Genomic DNA, 21,960 nt, shown 5'->3' with positions numbered 1-21,960 from the left:
AAACAGGCAATTAAATGCTTACAATTTTTCAATTGGCTTAAACTTTAACTTCATAATTGATATCGTTTATTTCTGTTGAGCAATTTTTCTCAACTTAATCAAAATCCGAAAATGATTTGTTAAAGTTTATGACGTCATCAAAATTGAAAGATAAGAAAAATAATCCAAAGTTGTACGCGTCACAAACGTGCGTCTTGTTTGCCTCGCGATACGGCCCTGCCGTTTCTATCACAACAGGTATTTTATGATATTTATGATAACATTTTTCAGAGGACCTTTCGAAGCTAATATCGTCCAAGTTCTCCTCAATTTGTTCCGTATGTGTTCTATGTATCTTTCTTGGAATGGCTGTATTGCCTTCTTCGGTCCGAAACCGGCGCATGTTGAAATGCAGGGGTCAGACAATTCCGTGCCGTATGTCCCGCTAGTTACAGGGTTTTAGTGGATGTTTGATTAATTTTTTCTTCATTTCAGACTTAAAGAGAAAAAGGATTGACGTTTTTAAGGTGGGTCACTTTGCCAGAATTTTGATTCAATCTAAGGCTTGCTTTGGTGAAATTACTATTTCATTCAATTTTCAAAATCATATATTTCATGCGTGGTTTTAATTTTTGTGTGTTATACCTACATCCATTTTAAATGCGCATCACATCATGTTGCTACCTATTTATGCATTTTCTTTCCTCATATATTTTTATAGTTATGGATAGCAGGCCCGGTTCAGTGGTACGAGGATCATGCTCAAATCTCAATGCCATATTAGTTCCTGTTTCTTACCTTGTTTTAAGTTTTTGTCAAATGATTTTGATTTTTAGCTACCTTGTTAAAATATTTAGCATTTCTTTAACAAAAGTCCTCTCTTGTTGCGATTTTTAGTAGCATTTCCTTTTTTAATAATTCACTACCTAATGCATTTGTTTGAAAATGTGCATTACAAATACACTAGATATATCGATATATGTTGTTTGACAAACTTTATGTCAAGTCTTCTTGCTAGCATGTTTCTGTTGTATGTTGGTTGTGCTTGTGGAAAGGGATATGTCCCTTCACCCACAGCAGAATGTGTTCAGCAGAGGATGTACATACTAGCCAAAGTTGTGTCTATCTCCCAGTGGTGTTTTTGTTGGGTAGGTCTTCTGTCTCCTGAATCTCAGCTTGGTGGTGATGGTGAGATCAATATGAGAGTTTAGTAGACTGTTCATACCGGTGAGATCAATATGAGAGTTTAGAGTAGACTGTTCATACCGTGTGGTCCACTATATGAAGCCGGTTTGCATATGCGAGAGAGGTCAAGGAAGGCATTAGATCTAAGAGGACAGTGCCGTCATTCACTTCAGTAGTGAAACTTCGATCTAACTTTGGGGCGCGTAGCTGAGCCTCAGCCGCAGATCCATTTCTAATCCGTTGATGTCCGTTTCGTTCTAAGAAGGACGCGTTTTGCAGCAGTTTTGTGTTGGTCTTACGTCGGAGACTGCATCGTGCCGGCAGTGGCACTGCCAGCGGGCACCGGCATCACAGGTCACGTGACGGAATAGCCAGACCACAGGTTTTGTCACATGATAATAGCCCAGACGCCCTGCCGGCCGTCACGGGGTGTGGTTGGCACGTGACTTTCCCACCGTACTGTCTGCTAACATGCTGACGTCATGTCTGGTCAACACGACCTGCTGCTGAGAAAGCCTGTCGGTGTCACGTGATGCGCCCCGGCGTGTGTCCTTCGTAGTGGTGTCAATCGGAACTTGAATCTTCGGAATTCCGATTTTGTCCAATGTCCAATTCGGAATTCGGTTGGACAATGGCCGCAGGCTTTGGACAACTTTGGACAATCGCTTGCTACATCTCAACATTTTTAAAAAGTAGTCGTGTTTAACATTGATTGGCTATTAGAAAGCTCAGCTTTCGATATGATTAACACTTTTGAGCTTGTAGCGGTACATGAAAAGCAAATGAAATAACAGTGTTGAGTGTAAACTATTGCGTAGGTGTCGGACATCTTTGGACAAATGGCTGGCTTGGACATTTTTGGACGGACAATCGACGTAAGCATTGGACATTGGACGGACTTTGGACATACGTTTTCTGAAATTGACACCACTAGTCCTTCGGGATTTGTCTGCATCACGTGACATTGCCTCGCCCCGCTTGCTGAGCGGCCCGGCGGTGTCACGTGACCCTCGGACGGCTGTGTCGGTCGGTCTACCCCAGGTGTCGGGTGTCCAATGCCGGCTGTCGGGTGTAGTGTAAGGTGTCGGATGTCCAATGACGGCTGTCGGGTGTAAGGTGTCGGATGTCGGCGTCTGACAATTCCGCGCCGATAGGGGAGGGGGAGGGAGGGAACGCACAGGAGCAGGTAGACAAGGACCGTGATGGCTGCAGCAGTGCGGTTGTGGAGAAATGATGTATCTTGAATGCACGTTGCACTACTTTGATGGGGTGAATCTTCTGCGCTGAGATTGGGCTTGACCAGAATTTACCTATGCTTTGTAAGCTGGTTCATTCGCATGCAGCGGGTTTCTATGCTAACTCAATTCCTTCCATCTAAACCCAATGGGAGTTTAGCCTATTTGGCTGATGGTACTGGTACGACCCCAACGACCCCGTATCTGCATTTTCCGTCGGTGACGGCCGAGGGCTCTCCAAATCACCGCGCCTTACCGAGTCAAACCCCGGTCATGGCGCAGTCCGCCGCCATTCAGCGTTATTCGATATTCAGTAGCGGATAGTGTACCTACCCGGCCGACTGCCACATTACCAGCTGCCCGGGGCGGCCAGTAAGGGGCGGTGCATTCGGCGGTCTCGGTCACAGGTGCAGCCAAATGTGTGCCTCGTGACAGACGAGAGACAGATGGTCCGTCATACGTGACAGTTCGAGGAAGAGCAATTCATGAATGGGTAATTCGGACGCGGTTGTGCGGGTACCGCCCTGTGATTTGCGTATTCTCATGCACGGGTTTGGGGACCTATTGGACCTATGCTGATACAGTCAACAGTTGAACGGTGTCGGTGAAATATGAAGTTATGGTATATGTGAAATCTTATCTCCGATTTTTTCCTCTTGGTGCCAAGGATCTCCTAAGTCTGGGCGTCCTAAAACACTTTTTGCTATCTCATTTCCATACTTGGTCTACTCTGCCTTCCATCTCGATCTACACCAGGGGCCCTGTTGTGCTGCATTTTATCGTCTCTGTCCGACCGTGGAGACCTCTGCTGCTCTGATCCGACCGACCCCGCCCGGCCACGTCTCTGTGCAGAGCCCGCCGATCGCTCCCCTGATTGTGTCACGAAGGCGGTGCCGTGCAATTTGTCGCACGGGGATTGCATGTGTCCGCCCATACGAGTGGCGGGAGCACTGTGGATTTGTAGTTATGGTTTGAACCGAACGGACTGATTTTTTGTCAGCGGTGGTGTATATGATTTGTTGCAACTTTGAAAGGTGTAGATTGAAAAGGAACATGAGATTGGTGATTTGTTTATTGTCGCGGAGGTTGTTGGGTCCGTAAAAAAAAAACTGTGTAATCTGGAGTCTGGTAGCGTCCTTACACTGTTTGCTTTGGTGAAAAAGTCAGAAGGTTACGTTTCAGCCACGCATTGGCTTTGTTTGCTTCCAGTTCCCTTCTACCCTCTTATTCGGTCCGAACCTTACTATGTGAATCGGCAGGTATTTTGTGACCATTTGGTCGCTACAGTTAACCTTTATTGATCCTTCTTACGTTCACTCCTTCCTCAAGCGTTCATAATTGCGACTCTACTGGCGCCCATGGAACTTGGAAACTTCCTGCCGAAGTTTCCAACACGACGGCCGGAATCGCAATAACTTAAAGTTAGGCTCCCTGTCTGCATGAGTAATGCATTGACAATTGCAGGTGCCTTGGGTATAAAAGTGCATTTGTCAATGCCTGAGGCGGAAACTGAGCTCACCGGCTTCCGATCAGTTGAGCGATTTATAATGGTCTACGGCTGAGCCAGTCATTTTCAAGTCGTAAATATTGTATGAAAGCTAACACGGAAGGCGATCGTTATGCTTACGATATTTGACATAGACACCCACGGAACTCTCAATTACAGTCACATCGGGAGTACGGGTGCACTGACCTGACCATGACCCTGACTCTGATCTTGACCCTTACCCTGACGCTTACTTTGTTTTTTTTTCAGGTGACCACCTTACCAGCGCCGCCGGTGCCGCTGCCGCTCGGCCGCTATGGATGTGGCCATCCGCAACATCCGTGGTAACCTGGAGCGGCTGTTCGACAAGAACCTCACCGACCTGGTGCGCGGAATCCGCAACAATAAGGACAATGAGGTACGGAGGGGATGACGGTGGGAGAGAGAGAGAGAGAGAGAGAGAGAGAGAGAGAGAGAGAGAGAGAGAGAGAGAGAGAGAGAGGCGGGGAGGGAGGGAGGGAGAGAGAGGGTTGTGCGGATGCCGGCAGTGATGATGCTGGGAGTGAATGGCATTACTCTGGAAGGATGAGAACGGGAACGGACATTGGTCCCGAATACATGAGCAAGTAAATGCGTATCAGGATGGGATTTTCTTATTTATCAGCACTGTAATCCATTTGAAATACGCATCTACTCTGCTCATGTATCCCTGGTCATTGAAATGTGGGGAAGGGCACGGTGTCTTGTATGTTGAACGGTTAGGTACTGATATCGTATTATCGTGATTCGTGTGCAATGTGAGATAATTGGAACGGAACGACGCGGCAGTTTAGACTGAAACTGAAGTAGCAGCGTTTCGGTTATGTAGGCGTGCATATTGTCTGGTCTGCGCGACGCGACATCAAATATGCAAACAAAGCGCATCTTAGATTAGCATTAACCGTTACAATACCGGTTTATAATGGCAAGCGTTATAACCGCTAACCCAGGCCTTGTAAGCTTAGCCTAGCAACTTGAGGCTATTCAAACACTTCACATTGCCGCTCTTTGGTCGATTTTTATTGCTCTTTATCTGTGAATTGCCGTCACGGAACCTCAGCAGTCCATTTTTTTTTTTTTTTTTTTTTGTAGTCCATACTCCCTGCATTTCATACTGTCTCCAGTTAAGCAAGTGGGCTACTGTCTACATTGTCAGCGACCAGACCCCTCGAATAACTTCATGGTTTCCGTTAACCTTTTGCCTGGCCCCGGGCCCGATAGGTGCCTGATGGGGCGGCGTACTATCACATTTCCGGATATTCTCGTTCACCCATCCGGGTCACTGGCTCACTTCGTTACTGCAATCTCTGTGCCCTTTGCGCAGTGTTTTTTGCGTGATATGGCACATATTTAGATAGATATCAGTAACTTATTTATGGTCACGGAACGGTCTATTTGTTCGCACGGTGGCATGTATCCTCCCCGTATGGCATTCGCTGCCTCGCTCTCCTCTTCGTACATGTTTCTCTACTCTCCTATCAGTATTCAGTCTACTGCTCGTTTCTCCATTTCTTTCTCCAATTCTCTGCTCTTTCACTGTGTCTTTTATGTCTCTCCCTCCTTCCATTATTCTCTCCCTGTTTTTCTGCTTTCCTCTTCCCTCCCGTGTCTCACACCGATTCACCATTGTAACATCTCATGATCAATATGAAATCGTTCCTAAACCACGCCCTGCATCCCGGCGAAGTACCGCTCTCAGTCGTTATCTGGCCGGCGGATATCTGCAGCGGCGCGTCTCCTGTGTGCTCGGACGGGTCCGCGACTGGGGCCGCCGGGGCGCCCGGCCGGGCAGTATGAGCTGGTACCGCGCGCCCGGCGCCCGCACTCCCTGTTTATGTTAGGGAACGAGACACGGAGTTCAGCTCAGTGTAGCGCCGGGGATGACAGAACGATACGGGGCCGGCGCTGGGTGAATTACGGTGGCTGGGGTGGGGCCAGACCGATTGAAGGGAATGGAGGAAAAATTATTGGAGTATACATACTCGTATGAAGTCATCAATCCCTAGGGAGTAGGGATGTCATGGATGAGGGGATGTATTTGATTTACCGTAAACTGTCCTCTGTTGCATGTTTTTCTTCTTAGGGTTTTCTGACTTCCCATTCGAAGGGGTGCTTGTGAATCAATGTAAAAATACAACACCGTTTATAGCTTGGTGCTGATTACGAACCCTTGGCTACATTCAGATAGAATACCATTCTTCCTTATCATATTATCCTCATGCGTCCTAGTTCGAAGTTCAGCACGTCACATGTCGCCTGGCCGGTCGACATTGGTCTGCTTTCACATAACTCAGTTCTGTTTCATGTCTAATTCTGTAACAAAACTCATAATCTCCAGAAATGTCGTGAGCATGAGATATGGTATTAGTTTACCGGAATAATTCAACTTTCTGTCCGTTTTGATGGCTTGCCAAATGACTTGTAAAAGATCATAGGGTGGAAACGTACTGCGGTCGTTGACCAAACCCTGAGACCATGCTGGATCTTTCTCATACATATGGCCCACGTGTTGCCGCCCGCCTCCCCACTGAATGGAGTTCCGTTCGACCTGAACCCGTTCCTAAGGTGCCGGGTGGCCGCTGTCCGTTGATGATGGCTCCAATTACCCGCTATTAGGGCGTGTTTTGGTGCCGGCCATTCGTCGGACAGTGGCACGGGACATACGTGGATGTATTTTAGGCTAATGATACCCGGCTACTAAGGCTAATGATGCGGGACTGGTAAGGAACCTGCCGTGGTTACCACAAGGCTGAATCGATATCGCAGCTTGTTTTTGCGACGCTAATTATTTATCAGTGGTTGCAGGCATAGATAGTGCACTGTTTATAAACAAGTCGAGTTTTTTTCGCAAGTGTCTTACCTTCTAACCCGCTATGTTCTCTGGCAACGTCATTCTTGCTGTTTCTGTTTGACTGTCCTCCACGTCATGTCAGATGTTTGACTGACCTGTCTTTCCGCAGGCGAAATACATCGCCCAGTGTATTGAGGAGATCAAGCAGGAGCTGCGCCAGGACAATATGGCCGTCAAGGTCAACGCCGTGCAGAAACTCACCTACGTAAGTCGCCGTGGGTTCGACAACATGTGCGTGGGTTTTGCTCGGACCGTTGTGTGTGACTAAGGAAAATGACTGACGAATATTTGGTACCAAGCCGGTGTAAGCCGGTGGCTATGTGCGTTCACTGTTGTTCGAGAATAGTTTGGTCGACTGGGATAAAACTGTCAGATGTTTGACATGCTTAATCAGAAAGTGGAAATAGTGCAGAACCCTTGTTCGCTTTTTGTTGCTTGTATCAGTGTTGTGCGCAGAACGGTTTCAAGAGCTCGTATCGATAAGAGACTACCAGTGACTTGCTTGATCACAGCAGCGGTCAACTATTTGAGTCTCGCAGTCCAAATATGTTAGCCGCTATTTCCAAGGTACTTACTTACTTACTCACAAGGAACAAGGTCATGTTGCCGTGTTCCTTGCTTGCTTGCGTCTCTGACGAGCAAAATACCCGGGATGTCTGCGCCTGCTATAACCTTTCCTAGTGTCCATCTGAGTGGGGAGTGCTGACACTCAAGTACCGTTCTCGAGTTTTCGAGTGGCGACTCTCAGCTACTTCTCTCTGCACACTCTCAGCCAACTTAAAACAGGAACACGACTCGAGCGCAGTTACCACTGATTCGTTCTTCAGCCTCCTGAAAACTTGGCTCGAACAAGCCTAACTTACTCAGATTTGTTATTGATTCGCCTTAGCTACCCAAACTTTTCAATTCGTCCCTTAAAATCTCCCAAACTTGCCACTCTTGTTACCGTTGCTGCCACACTGTTGGTCATTCCTCTGCTGACTTTGCCTCCCCTTTCTTACGTTCACAGATCCAGATGTTGGGCTACGACATCAGCTGGGCCAGCTTCAATATCGTCGAGGTGATGAGCTCGCCAAAGTTCACCTACAAGCGGGTCGGCTATCTGGCGGCGTCGCAGTCGTTCCACCCCGACACTGAGGTGGGTCCGCGGCGAGACGGCGCCGGTGATGACTCACTGCGGCACCGCGACTGGAGTGTAATTTGTAATGTGTTGTCGATTAGAGTAGTGTGATAGAGGGGGAGATGAATGACACGGCCTAGCTGCGGTGGTCCCCGGATACGTGTCTTGCAATTCACAGTCCGACACTCGCTATCGGTGTTCTAACTTCTTCTCTCACGCTCATTATCCGTGTTATTTTCTATCTTTATCTGGCATACATCATATTGCTACTTACTATACTTACTTATGCCTTAATCCGCCGCTGTTTGGTCTTCCCTTCGACCTTCTCACGTTTACAAGGTTTTGGGTTATCTTGAATAGAGTTGCTGGCATTCCTTCATTAGCCCTATCCAATTTTTCCATTGTATTTATTTGCTGACTCTGCCGTCTGCCACCGCCAGGTTCTGATGCTGACCACCAACATGATCCGTAAGGACCTCAACAGTCAGACCCAGTACGACTCAGCCGTGGCGCTCACCAGTCTGTCCTGTTTCATATCGACCGACCTGGCGCGGGACCTGGCCAACGACGTCATGACGCTGGTAGGAAGGGGCATACAGAGGGTGGATTGGGACGCCAGGGATTAGACCAGGGGTCGGCAAATGGTGGGGCATGCCCCCTTTGGGGGTAATGGAGCCCTTTCGGTGGGGGTAATGAGGGATTCTGAGAAAGCCTATCCTTTTAGAGTTTGTAGCTGCAGTGATGGAGTCATCGTGACTGTTGCATCCCAGGGTTCAAAGATTAGCCCAGGCCAAAGGCACAGCACACATTGATTAGATACCAATTTTCACGTACCTGCTCGCCTCACCATCTCACCCCTCCGTACAGTCGTACAAAAGCAGCTGCAACTTTTAACCGTCGCCCGTGTGTTGGCGTTTCAACAGCCGCTAACGTTAGGGGGAGGAGTCGATCGGACCCCCGCGGCCTCTCGGACTCTGATATGGAGCTGTGCATAAAAAAGACGAGCGTGCTACCCGTGACAATAGGAAGCCGCTCCTGCCCATTTTTAAGGTTCTTGGTCATTCCGTCTCATTCAAGAGGGCAATGACAAGTGTCGAGAAAATCGGGACCCGCTATAACTTCTTGAAGTGAGATTTTATGGCTCAAGATGATCTCCAGATAAAGCTCATAAGCCAACGGTCATTATGGGTCCAGAGGCCAGTTTTACCAACAGAAAAATAGCCGCCTGCCGGAATTTTTGCCTAAAGATCGTTTCACATATGGAGCGTAAACGGTAAAGCCGTGTCCGCTTACGAGCCCATCGCGTTTGCGCTCCGTATGTGAAGCGGTCTTGAGGAAAAAATTCCGGCAGGCGGTTATTTTTCTGTTGGTATAACTGGTCTCAGGTCATGATATTTTCCGGGCTGGTAAAAAAAAAAAATGATGGGTTCGAGGGTACAATTTGGTCGTGATCCAATGCCTTTTTACGTGAGCTTTTAACGAAAAACCACCCGCCGCCCCTATACGTACAAGGGTTAAATGGGATATAGCATAGGCGGCGGAACGGGGAGGGCACCGGGGCACCGTGCACCCTTTGATTTTTGCATTTTAACATTAGCCCAATGGGCGTTGCATGGAAAGAATGGGACCAAAAGTCGGCAGTGCCCCCCCCCCCCCCCCCCTAATTGAAGGTGTTCCGCCGCTACTGGGATATAGGTATTAATGTTTTGTGGAGGAAGTGTCATGTTTTAAATTTGATGCATTGGAAATGCACAAATACCCAAAGAGTTCCAGGACGGTATGGAATTTCAGTAAACTTGGTTGTGTCAGCAATGGGGTCTGGTAGGTGGGGGTAATGGCCATGCCTGGCGCCCAAAAAGGGGGCACGACCCCGAATGACCTGCCGACCACTGGATTAGACGATAATGCCAAGATAACGCTACCTGGCTAACGACGTCATGACACTGGTAGGAGGACGCTGAAAGGGGCTGAAAGGCGCCTGTGATTCGAGGGGAGCAGGCAGCTGTTGTAGAGTGGCTGGCTCTAAAAAGTGGACAGTGACATTGGCGAGCGCGGGTTATAGGGCGGGGATGAGTGACTGAGCGAATTGAGTGCAGTACAAAGTGTGAAAAGTGATGGACAGGAAGACGTGGGATGGATGTGGTGAGCGAGACTAACGCAACATTAATGCAAGCGGGAGCTCGTACATTAATCAGCGCTTACGGAAGGTGAGAGCTGAGCTCCAATCGGAAAGTGAATTAGAGATGTAATGCGTACGTTCTTAAGACGCCATGTCGGGCTTGTCTGACTGGCTGGCATTTTGTTTGTTTCCAGCTGTCTTCCACGAAGCCTTACCTGCGGAAGAAGGCGGTGCTGCTCATGTACAAGATCTTCCTCAAGTTCCCAGAGGCACTGAGGCCAGCGTTCCCCCGGCTAAAGGACAAGCTCGACGATCCTGATCCGGGTAAGCTTTGGACGACGATCATTGATAGGAAACGTTAGTTTGGTCTCCTTTGTGACAGAAGTCATGATTGAGGCATTATTGTGCCTGTAGGCTTCATTGTCCTCACTTCTGCTGATGTTTTTAGCTAAACACATCTAGACGTACCATTAAGCTGTAGCCTGTAACTCCCTTTGCATTTGATGCACCGCTCTAAGGCTGCTTCTCAGTCTCACGCCACATTGACTAGTCCGTGTCCTTCCCACTCTGACCTAGTCTGACTGTCGTCGTGCCCACAGGTGTACAGAGTGCGGCTGTGAACGTCATCTGCGAGCTGGCCAGGAAGAACCCGCAGAACTACCTGGGCCTGGCGCCCGTCTTTTTCAAGCTGATGACGTCGTCCACCAACAACTGGATGCTCATCAAGATCATCAAGCTGGTGAGTGTGACGCAGTCTGCGTGATAGAGCGGTGTCCGGAGAGACTGTCAACGGCACAGACTGAACTTCCCGGACATCTGTCGATATTTCCATCCTCGTATCTCTGTTAGCACTGAGCAGTTCACGCCGTGGATACGGCAAGCATGGCTGGCCGTCTGACACCGTTTTTGTTATGTGCCCTCAGTTCGGAGCTCTAACGACGCTGGAGCCGCGTCTCGGTCGGAAACTGATCGAGCCGCTGACCAACCTCATACACAGGTCAGTCACAGTCAAGGCTGGACTCCGGGGATGGGTTGATGATCTCAATGTCTCATGGTGTGGGGAGACTCCTCGTGTCTCATGGGATGGCTAGACTCCTCATGTGTCGTGACCGTGACATTCTACGCTGTGTGTTTCCAGTACATCAGCCATGTCGTTGCTGTACGAGTGTATCAACACGGTGATCGCTGGTAAGTAAGACAGAGCCCGAGACGCAAGGGAGTAGAACCATTGGCACAGTCAAAGTGTTAACTAATGTTACACAGTGTGTTTAGTGTCGCTCAGCGAAGCAACCTAGAGGAGCTGGGTGGGGGTAATGCAGACCTGTGGGATCGGGAAAAATGGAATAGGTAGGTGTCATATTTTCATCGTTTTTCGTACAGCGTTATTTTTGAAAACCACTTTGTCGTGCTGTTCGGTTGGTGAATCCTCTCTGATAATGCCAGGGCTAATGGCCCATTCTTGTGCACATACTCATCACGGCTTCCCTTGAACCTCAGCCCTTGTCACCTCTGAGAATTGTGGCTCTCTGTCTGCAGTGCTCATCTCCATCTCTTCCGGCATGCCGAGCCACAACGCGTCCATCCAGCTCTGCGTCCAGAAGCTGCGCATCCTTATCGAGGACTCTGACCAGAACCTCAAGTACCTGGGCCTGCTGGCCATGGGGAAAATCCTGCAGAGTCACCCCAAGTCCGTCACCGTGCACAAGGACCTCATCATGCAGTGTCTGGATGACAAGGACGAATCGATCAGACTCCGAGCGCTGGACCTGCTGTACGGCATGGTCTCCAAGAAGAACCTGATGGAGATCGTGAAGAAGCTGATGGTGCACATGGACCGCGCAGAGGGCAGCACGTACAGGGATGAGCTGCTTTCCAAGCTGATCTTCATCTGCAGTCAGAACAACTATCAGTTCGTCACTAACTTTGAATGGTGAGCGAATCATTGCCTGGAGAGGCTAAGTAAGCATGATTCTCGTTGTATATGGAGCATGACGCTGTAGCTGTAACTTGAGCTCAACTAGTTTGAAGTGTATTTGTGGGGTCTGGTCTGAGCAACAGGTCGACTAGATATGTGCATATTTTCATCGTACCTGTTCAAGTGTGTCGGTTATGATGTTCGTGTTTAGATACTGTGCCGATGATGGTAGCCGGCCGTAGAATTCGATTCCCGCCCCCGTCTCACCCCCTCATCCCCTCCCTCTGTCAGGTACCTGAGCGTGCTGGTGGAGCTGACGCGGATCGAGGGCTCCCAGCACGGCCCGCTGGTAGCCGCACAGATGATGGACGTCACAGTGAGAGTGGTGGCCATCCGACACTTTGCCGTCGCTCAGATGGCGCTGCTGCTCGACAACGCACACGTCCTGGCCACGGCCGCGCACAAAAACACCATGCTGGAGGTAAGAGAGGAGGCGTTTGGTGTGGTGGGAGAGGAGGCTGGCTGCTGATGAGGCTGATGCTGATGGTTGGAAGTGTTGTTTGTTGTGGAATATAGTTGCTGAAGCAGTCTGGTGTTCGTTTTTTTTTTTTATCTAGTAGAGGTGTTTGCCGCGTTTTCTGCATTTACTATTGTTTGATTAATTATGTTTGGTAGCAGCCTGTAAGATACTGATTGATGGCTGTTCCTTTTTATGTTTTGTCTACTTTCTGAAACTTATGCTACTTTTTCTGCTTGTGTTGTCTGTCTAATTTACTTTAACAAGAATGACTCGTCAACCGACTCATGTTCCTTCCCTTCGCAACTGTCAATCCATCTGACACCACTTTTCTGTTCTGCTCCAGGTTTTGTACGCGGCCGCGTGGATCTGCGGTGAGTTCGCCGAGTACCTGCCCAACATCCGCGCCACCGTCGAGGCGATGCTGCGCACCCGCACGGCCAGCCTGCCGGCGCACATCCTGGCAGTGTACGTGCAGAACGTGCTGAAGCTGTACGCGAGGATGTTGGCGCGTGCCGAGCAGAGTGAGCAGCCGGAGGACGTGGATGGCGCCATGGTGGAGGTCAATCAGGTAAGAGAGAGGGCTTGAAGGGAAAGCTGGAGAGAAAGAGGATGCGACCTTATGTGTGAGAAGGTGTGTCAGGCGATGTAGCGTGGGGAGATGGAATGAAGGAAAGGATAGTGGAATGCTATACCATGACTGATCAGCATTTAACATGAATCTTCAGTGTGTTGCAGGGTAGTTGCGGATAGTGATTGCTCGCTACACCTGCTGTCACGTCCTGCCGAAGTTCAAGGCACATTATGTAGACCGTCTCTACAGTGCAGGTCTCGCGCGGTCTGCATCCTTCACACCCTACTCCACAAACCTCCGTCTGACCCCCCCCCCCCCCCCCCCATCTCCTCCCCTGTTCACCCAGGTGGCCGAGCTGATGATCGAAACGCTGCCGACGTTCGCCTCGTCTGCCGATCTGGAGGTACAGGAGCGCGCCACCTCTGCCCTCCAGCTCATGAAGACGGTACAGAAGCTGCAGTCGCGCGGAGAGAGGCTGGGCGCCGAGCTGCAGCAGCTCTTCAGCGGAGAGCTCAACCCCGTGGCACCCAAGGCGCAGAAGAAGGTGAGTTGGGTTTCATTAGAATAATACTAAGGCGTGTGGTGGTTGGTAACTGAGTAGTGTCCGCTAATGTAGCTTGTTTCTTCGGGGAGTTTCATACTTGACTTCAGGACTAATCGGCCGGTTAAGTAGGACTCTTCTTGAGTTGACGATGAACAAGAGACGTTAACTGAGGTTAAATAACCGGGATGTAAAAATATGCGTCATGCCATGGCGCTAACCAGGAGACACTGACTGTTATATGCGTCATCCTTCAGGTCCCGGTACCTGAGGGACTCAACCTAGACGAATGGATTAACGAGCCGTCGGACGAATCGGCCGACGAGCTGGAGACCGCCGACTACGGGGTGGAGGTGTTCGTGAAGGCCGAGAACCGGGGAGCGGGACCGGCGGCGCATACCGAGAAACGCTACCAGCCGACCGCCGAGGAACTCAGAAAGGTGAGATGGCAGTTATTCTTAAGGAGCTCAGAAGGGTGGGCGGCAGTCATGGATGAGAGAAGGACATTCATCAGATGTATCAGTCCGATGTGAGGGCTTTTTTAGATTTAACTGTGTTTCCAGAGCTCAGATATAACTAAATAACTCGGAGCTACAGCACATAAATTCGGCTGCTCTACACATGATTCAGTGTTGCTCTGTCTTGTTCAGACTGTCCTAAAGACCTTAGGAAATAATCGATGACTTGCCATAAATCACGCTCTTATCTCAGCTGTCACCATCCCGCTGACGACTAGTCGCTCGCTCCCACAGAGTCGCGAGGCGCGGGCGCACGAGCAGGCGCACAACCCGCACTACCTGAAGGGCTCGCTGCAGTCCAGCGGAGCCAACTACGGCGGTGCCGGCGGCTCGGCGATTGCTGCCGGGGAGATGGGAGATGTGCCCGTCCAGCAGCTCGATATCAACGTGCCACTACGGATCGGTGGTGAGAGGGGTGGAGGGGTTCAAGCAAGGGAGAAAGTAGATTGTTGGAGGGAGTGAATTGTTTGAAATGTGTCTCTTTTGGAAAAGGTTTGTTTAGCTTTCATGGGTTGTAGCCTTAGGCGGTATTATTTCGCTTTAGTTGAACTATTTCCAAAAAAAAGGGCGCGTCAGCCTGTGAATTTGTTGCAACTTTATTGTACCTTACAGGTCTTGCGAGCTCGGATGACTACCTCAAGATGCAGAACCGGTCATACAAGTCTAGTAAAAAGAACAAGAAAAAGAAGAAGAAGAGTAAGTTACCTTCCGCTTGTTAAATGGTCAACAATACAGATCCACTCAGTTTTTATCGATGCGTTCGCTCGATGTTGCCTTTGCCACGTAAAAACTTCATCAATGAGTGAAGCACTTTGTATTCAAGGGCTTCATGACCTTTGCTTTCATCGCCTCCCATGGCCACAAACAAGTTGTAATGTTCCACCTGCAGTTACTCTGACCCCTCCCTCGTGCTCGCCGTTCCACAGAGGGCGAGCCGAAGTCGTCCTCTGACGAGGACGCCGTGCCGGTGGTGCACGAGGTCAGTGTCGGAGGAGAGATGCCCGAGGGCGCGCGCTCCTCTGAGGACGAGAAGGACACTCGGCCGGCCGACGACCCGCACCGGGCGCTGGACATCAATCTGGACGAGTGAGTGTGGGAATGAGACGCGTTAGAGGGTCTGGACGAATGAGTCAGGAATATGCTGTGCTGGGTCAGGGGTGGGAGTGGCGCGAGCTTTCGGTAGACACTTGATATATAACTAGGTTAATGAAACTGGCTCGGATTTCACTGGCGTTAGCTGGCTCGGAGATCTAACTACCGGTTTTGTCAAGTTTCTCTTAGATCAGCCATGGGAAGAAAACTTTGGTAGGTTTGTGTTACGGAAAGTTTTAGCTGATGTTTTAAATACACCACTTCTCTCAATTGCTCTTCAGGATCTTGATTCTGAAATTAGTTGTTTGTCAATTATTGAATCTGAAAGTTTTCACACCAGCTCTTTTTGTTTTGTTTTCCTGAAAATAAGCGCGTCATTTGCCGTTATATCGTTATTAACCCGCACACGTTCGTCCTTCCTGCACAGGCCGCTGGCGCCGGACGAAGTGCTGCCGGTGAGGTCACACCGTCAGCCGGGCCGGGCGCCGCCGCCGGCACAGCTGGCCGACACCAGGCCAGAGGCGCGGCCCAAGAAGAAGAAAAAGAAGGACAAGGACGAGAAGAAGCGGAAGCACAAGAAGGACAAGGCGGACCGGGAGACGGTGGAAGGCGGACAGGCGGAGGCGGGGACCGAGCAGCCGGCGGCGGAGACCACGGCGGCGCCGGCAAACGGCAAAAACCCGCAGGTGGGATAAGAGCGGGTTCTTGCTGTAGTCTAACGAGCTTCGATGGCTTTTAGGGCCTAGTGGACTTCACGATGAAGCATTTATCAGATAGTCTGTCTCCTTCAATGATAGTAAATGTTGGTTGTGACTAAGCCATAGTTTTCGGCGGGACTTCAGAATAAGTAAGTGTTCAGTGACACTTTCCTTTTTTCCAGGACGACATCGAGTTTTGGCTGAGCGATATGCCGGCGTCCACTCCGGCGGAAGGAGCAGCAGACTCGGCCGCCCCCGCCACCAGCAACGCCGAGTTGCTGGCGCCGTCCGACTCAAAACCCGCCGCCCCCGCCCCCGCCCCGGCCGCCGAGACGGCGCCCACTGCCAACGGAGAGGCCACACCCCCAGAGACCAACGGAGAGGCCAAGCAGAAGAAACACAAGTCAGCCAAAAAGAGCAAGAAGAGTAAAAAGGTCAGTTACGTGTAATGATTGAAAGTGCCGTAGGCTTGGGCCTGGAATCGCTCGGCTTTATTCTGCCCAAGTATCCAATAGGGTATTTGTATGTAAGTTGTGCTGAGCATGCTAGCTATGTCGGATATTGAGTCGATACATATTGTTGAGTGTACCGATGGAGCTGTGTTGGTCTGTAAGTGGTTTTGCTGTAATTGCATTATTGTCGGCCGCTCCACAGGAGAAATCTGGCCGCCTGCTGGGGTACGAGGAGGCGGCCGGCATATCGACCCCCAGCCACGAGGTGCTGCTGCCCGGACTGGGAGAGGATGTGTCAGAGTCGCGGCTCCGGCCGCTGGCCGAAAACGAACACCTCAAACTGGTGAGTGGCGACACGTTAACCGCTCCGGAAGTAATTCCAGACGAGACGGTTGTGGATGGGAGTTGGGACACACACCATCACTTCTTCGGGATCTTAGCAATTGAATTAGTGTGTGATCAGTTATATTATTGACACCTGAGTCGTCATCTGCAATGACTCCATTGACAGTTTTATGAACGCATTCTATCAGTAGCAGCTGCCCTCAGTCTCATTTGCCAGGACCCCAGACACGACGTGTTCTTTCCCCTGACATTTGCTGACTCCCTCCGCCCAGCTTTGTCCCCACAATACCACTCTTCATCCCCATACCCGTTAGCTGCTGGCCTCGACTTGGTGTCACACCGCTAATATTTCTCTCGTCATCAGATGTACGAGCCCCGCGCCGGTGCGCCGGACAGCGGGGAGGTGTCGGTGGCCGTGGCAGTCACCAACCGCGGCAGGGACGACCTGACGGACGTGCTGCTCGAGCTGACGCCCAAAGACGGCGTCACACTCGTACAAGAGGTGAGTGGGGGAGGGAGAAATAAAGGCAGTGTTGGAAAGGGAAGAGGTGGGGGAAATTCATGGGGAAAGTGCTGTCGCCAACTTAGGATATACCACAGACGAAAAAGCCATATTTGATGGGTATATGCGTCAGCTGTGCCTAGTGCAATTAAACTGCAGTTGTTTTTTATTCATCGGTCACCCTTTACGAGAACGTCATTAGTTACTCGTCAAATCATGCGTTGACGATTTCCATTCGAAATAGGCAGTCAGTACTAAGAATGCTCATACGCTTTCCCCAATCACCCCTTGTCTGACCTGACGTCGCTTAACCGCCACCCGCTCGGCCAGCTGGAGCCGCTGTCGCTGCCGGCCGGCGCCTCCGAGGAAGTATCGCTCCGGCTCCGGCTGGATGAGGTCAGCGTGCCTCTCAAACTGGCCGCCAGCATCACATCAAAAACACATGTCAGTGCAGCTGCTGCTCAGGCTGATACATGGTGGAGAAGGGTGGGGTGTCTGAGCATATGTTTGGCTGGGAACAACCGCTTTGTTTAGAAATTCGCTATCACTAAGTAGTTTGGCCTATGGTGTTGCCTGTTTATAATTAATGGTACCGTGACCTCTGTTTCCCTCCCCTCTTATGTCCCACGTCTCCCTTAATTGACCTCGCTCTCGCCGTATGCCCTCTGACCAGCGCTGTCTCTTTGTGTTCCCACAGTCGGGCGATAGTGACCGGCTGGCGTTCAAACTCCGGCTCCCGGTCACCTCACTTCTGATTGGTCAGCTCGACGACAAACAGCTGTTTGCCGACCTGCTTTCGGGCGATCAGCTGACTGCGCGGGCCACCTGCGTCGTGTCAGAGGTCACGGACGACTTTAATCAGGTCAGGGAGATGTGCGAAGCTGCAGATGGGCTTGAATTCAAAGCTGCGTAGTTATGTGAACGGAACGTTTCAGGTACTGTGTCTGTGTGGTTAATGTTACGTCGAGTGGTCTTCTGGGGCAATTACAGTTGCGTGATTTGTGGTTCGATTGCCAGTTGTGTGGTTTTTCGGTACGTCTCGACTCTTCAACGTCTGTCCCTACAGGTGCTTCACAAGGTAGCGTTCTGGGGCCGGCATAATATGCTGTGCTCTGTGATCTGACTGACACGCATGTATTTATGTCTCTGACTTCCTGTATAGCAGGTGTTGCACAAGGTAGCTTTATGGGGCCGATACTCTGTGTGGTATGCCTATTGTGACTTCTCTGAGATCTGACTTTGTCTCTTTGACTTGTGGTATAAGGTGGCGTTCTAGGGCCGACACTCTGTGTTCTGTGATCTAAATATGTCCGTGTCTGACTAACTGTATGGTATATGTTACAGGTGTTGCACAAGGTAGCGTTCTGGGACCGATGCTTTGTGTGTTGCATGTTCTGACTGACTATGTCCGTGTCTGACTGACTGTATATGTTACAGGTGTTGCACAAGGTAGTGTTCTGGGGCCGACACATGGTGTGTTGTATGGTCTGACTGACTGTATATGTTACAGGTGTTGCACAAGGTAGCGTTCTGGGGCCGACACACGGTGGTGGAGCAAATAGACACCACGGCCAGCCTCTACAGCCGCTCCGTGCAGGGCGACCACATCTGCCTGCTGCTCAAACAACTGGTCAGTAATGCCCAAATAGCTGATCGGTAATGCTCAAATAGCTGATCGATACTTTTTCGAAAAATGGCTACCTTTATTGAACTCCGTTTTCCCACTTTTTAATATAGCCTGTGCGCTGGGCAACTGCAGTGGTTATATGAGTTCATGTGATGTACCTTTAGGTAGACTATCTATAAGAACCAGGCCACATTTATCATTCACCATGAATAGGTGAATGATTAATCGAAAGTACCCTTGCTGCTTACTCGAAAGGGTACCTAAGGTAAATACTTAAGGTAAATAGGTAATCAAGAAGCACCACGTTGCTCGTGTTTTGCCCAATTTCGTTACCAAGACCTAGCATCACCGCAGGGTGGTCACTGATCATGTAATCATAGTTAGTGGCGCAATCGGATACCTAGTCCCTCCCGGTTGAGCCTCATTTTCATCCACACAATCCCGTTATCTAGCACATGTATATGCCGCCCACGGATTTAATGATACTCCCTGTTATGCGCACGTATTGCGTATGCACTGTGCGTGTATCTATGGCCATCGCCCTGCAGCATAATGCAAGCGTGGTGGGCAGCGGAGGGTGTTAGCTTACCCCCGGGCTGGGGAGGGGACATAGTGGTGGGAGGTCGCCGGCACACTGGGTCAGGTGGGGCAGGGCGGGGAGGGTAGGGGTAGGAAGTGAGAGTTCGGTCAACTCCGGATGAAGCCTGCGGCGCGGGTTTTGGGTCACCAGCGTCGCTTTTGGGATATTCAGTTGAACGTGAGCCTGCGTTAAACGATAGGTTTGGTTTTATGCCTACTATTTCTCACCTTGTTTTTAATTGTGCCTCGTTTTTTTTTCAATAATGAGTAACTTTGCTGCAGGATTGTGTGTGGTCCTTGTAGCATATTTCCCAGTAACGTCCTATCATAAGCCTTTCGCGTCAATGGGATTGGTCTTCGCTTTTGTGTTTCCCTCTTTTTGTCATTAGTTTGTGAGACAAGGTGGAAGCCTCGTCGGTATTTGGGCACAGCTGAACGCGTTCAAGTCACTGACATGGATCGGCTGTTCAGAATGTGCACTGGGACTGTATGTATATCCGAGAATGTGTTGGCTCACGTTTGGCCACATCTGTCGGGTTGGGGCTTCGCGTAGGTGATCACTGGTCTGTTTGTCTGCTGTCGTGCGTGGTTTGGTCGGGTCGGCTCAGATTGGGTCGAGGAGACTCTTTGGTAGCTGAGCCAAGCCAGACCTGTTCGTTGATGATCGGGTCTGGTCAGGTCAGGGCTCAGTACAATGGCTCTGCTCTACACTGCGCGGGTATTGCAGCCTCGAGGGCGAGCCTCGGCGGTTCCGGCATCGAACATGTCCCTGTCCATTGTTCACAAATTTTTCGCCGCCCCGGCCCGTCCGCCCGACCGGTCGACTGGGCGGGGGTCTGCTTGCTGTGCCCGCCGCTTTGCGGGCAATGTAACGGGCCGGACGGCTGGGTGTGGTGGCGGCTGCCCCGAGCTCTGACTGTGTGGGTCGGTGTGGCAGCAGCCCCGGCTCTGACGCATCCGTCACTGTGGGCAGATCGGTACCGTACCCATGATGATACCGTAATCGGCATGATGAACACTCAAGAATGAAGATGACACCCTCCTAGCGTTTCCTGACTAACACCCGACGTGGGCCCTGAATACATCTACCAGGGCCGCCACCACGTCGCCGATGACATTTTTGTTGTTGGCTGAATCCGGACACTCAAAGTCCCAACTAGTTATCATTATTGCTCGTACTGGCTACATATTTGTGTCTGTCCTGTGTTCATGCTGTGACCTTTGCCTTCCTCATTGTGTGACCTTTTGCTCTTCCCCCGCAGGCGGCTGGTCGTCTGGGCATTGACGGCAAGGGAACCAACCAGCAGCTGCTGGCTAACGTCGTGGACGAACTGCGGGCCATCGTGTGCTCCTAACTGGAACTGGAACCCTGACCGGTCAGCGGTGACGTCACCTGGTCGTCCTGTGACGTCATCTGCCCCGAGTGTGGCATCATCAGGTACGGCAAAATGATGGAAGGACCCGCGACGCTGGGGACACAGGAAAGAGCCAACTGCTCTGTCCGCGGGCCGAGGTTAACCCGATGTCACCAGGCCTTGAAAGGGTGCTACTGACGTCACCAGGTGTCCCCCTGACGTTACTGCACCTTGGAGTGACGTCACTGACGCCGTGACTGATATCCGGGGCCGGCGTGTGATGGCAACCCGTCAGAGGCGGTAGGTCAGCCGGTCCAGTAAGAGGCACAGATCTGTGGGCTGGGCTGCGGCGACCGGCGGCGTGGTCCAGGGTAGTGTGTGAGATTAGGGGGTCCGGCCGGCCCCGCCCAGTGAACGAGAGACCCGCGCCGCCCGACCGGACGCTCCCAGACAGAGACAGGGAGAGACGCGTCTCCACGGGGGAGGCGAGCCGGACAGAAAGGCCGCCAAGAGACGGCTAGCGGGGTCGGGCCGGGTCGGCAGTGCTAACATTCGTGATACACCGCGCGCATGTGGGCTGTTGGGCGGAGCTGCCGAAAACGTGCCGCCCCGAGGCGACAATATCTGACGGACGTGCGCGCCGCTGTTGGGCATGATAACCGCTGGTTTCTGACTGTGTGAGTGTGTGGTGCTCCGTGCGCGTGCGGTGGGCGGCCTCCGGCGTCAGAGCTGCATTCCACCGCTGGTATCCGAACCTGTACATAGCCGGGAGCTTTTATATTTAAACGGGCGTGCGCGGCGGTGGGTGGCCGCCCTGTTCTCGGTTGCGGGATTGTATTGTGATGGGTGTTACCGCCTGCTTCTGCTGTTGGCAGCCCGCGCAGGGCCGCCGGCCGGCAGTGTGCGCCTGTTATAACCGGCCGGTGTATTTTGGGGGCGGGCCGGGATAGAGCGTAGCGAATCATCTATTTTGTTCCCGCCTTTGTAAAGTCTATTGTATACCAGGTATATCATTAATCGGAAATACACTATTCTGACTAGGTGACTGGCGTTTGAAGTTGACGTTAATTTGTGCTGCAAGCTGACACCGAAAGTTCCAGTTGAAAATTGGTACACCAGCAGCGAGCTCAAAGTTGTTGGACTCCATGCCTCGGGTTGTTACCCTCACCAATCACGCACCAGCTCACTGGACGCCTGCCCCCCCCCCCCCTCCCCGCTCTCCGCTCTTCTG

General features: G+C 51.1%; 1 protein-coding gene across 3 annotated transcripts; it reads left to right on the top strand.

Moving 5' to 3' along the window:
- The first annotated feature begins 154 nt into the window (after positions 1-154).
- Positions 155-21,771, top strand: LOC122393476 (AP-3 complex subunit delta-1-like). 3 transcript variants are annotated; one of them, XM_043389501.1, is made up of 26 exons: positions 155-237; positions 475-506; positions 4,156-4,303; positions 6,885-6,980; positions 7,785-7,913; positions 8,336-8,476; positions 10,209-10,338; positions 10,614-10,753; positions 10,938-11,011; positions 11,153-11,202; positions 11,551-11,944; positions 12,221-12,410; positions 12,793-13,017; positions 13,367-13,564; positions 13,819-14,001; positions 14,314-14,485; positions 14,692-14,775; positions 15,006-15,165; positions 15,599-15,857; positions 16,052-16,303; positions 16,524-16,664; positions 17,031-17,168; positions 17,499-17,612; positions 17,866-18,030; positions 18,679-18,798; positions 20,637-21,771. In XM_043389501.1, the coding sequence occupies exons 3-26, from the start codon at positions 4,202-4,204 to the stop codon at positions 20,727-20,729; spliced, it is 3,750 nt and encodes a 1,249-aa protein (XP_043245436.1). In that variant the 5' UTR covers positions 155-237; positions 475-506; positions 4,156-4,201; the 3' UTR covers positions 20,730-21,771. The 3 variants fall into 3 exon arrangements, with proteins under 3 accessions (XP_043245436.1, XP_043245435.1, XP_043245433.1); XM_043389498.1 differs by having other exon boundaries at positions 231-317; XM_043389500.1 differs by lacking the exon at positions 475-506 and having other exon boundaries at positions 167-237.
- Positions 21,772-21,960: the final 189 nt, after the last annotated feature.

This window comes from Amphibalanus amphitrite, unplaced genomic scaffold (assembly GCF_019059575.1).
Source record: "Amphibalanus amphitrite isolate SeventyFive unplaced genomic scaffold, NRLGWU_Aamphi_draft 000537F_arrow, whole genome shotgun sequence".
NCBI lineage: Eukaryota > Metazoa > Arthropoda > Thecostraca > Balanomorpha > Balanidae > Amphibalanus > Amphibalanus amphitrite.
This window is presented reverse-complemented; position numbering and strand designations above follow the sequence as displayed.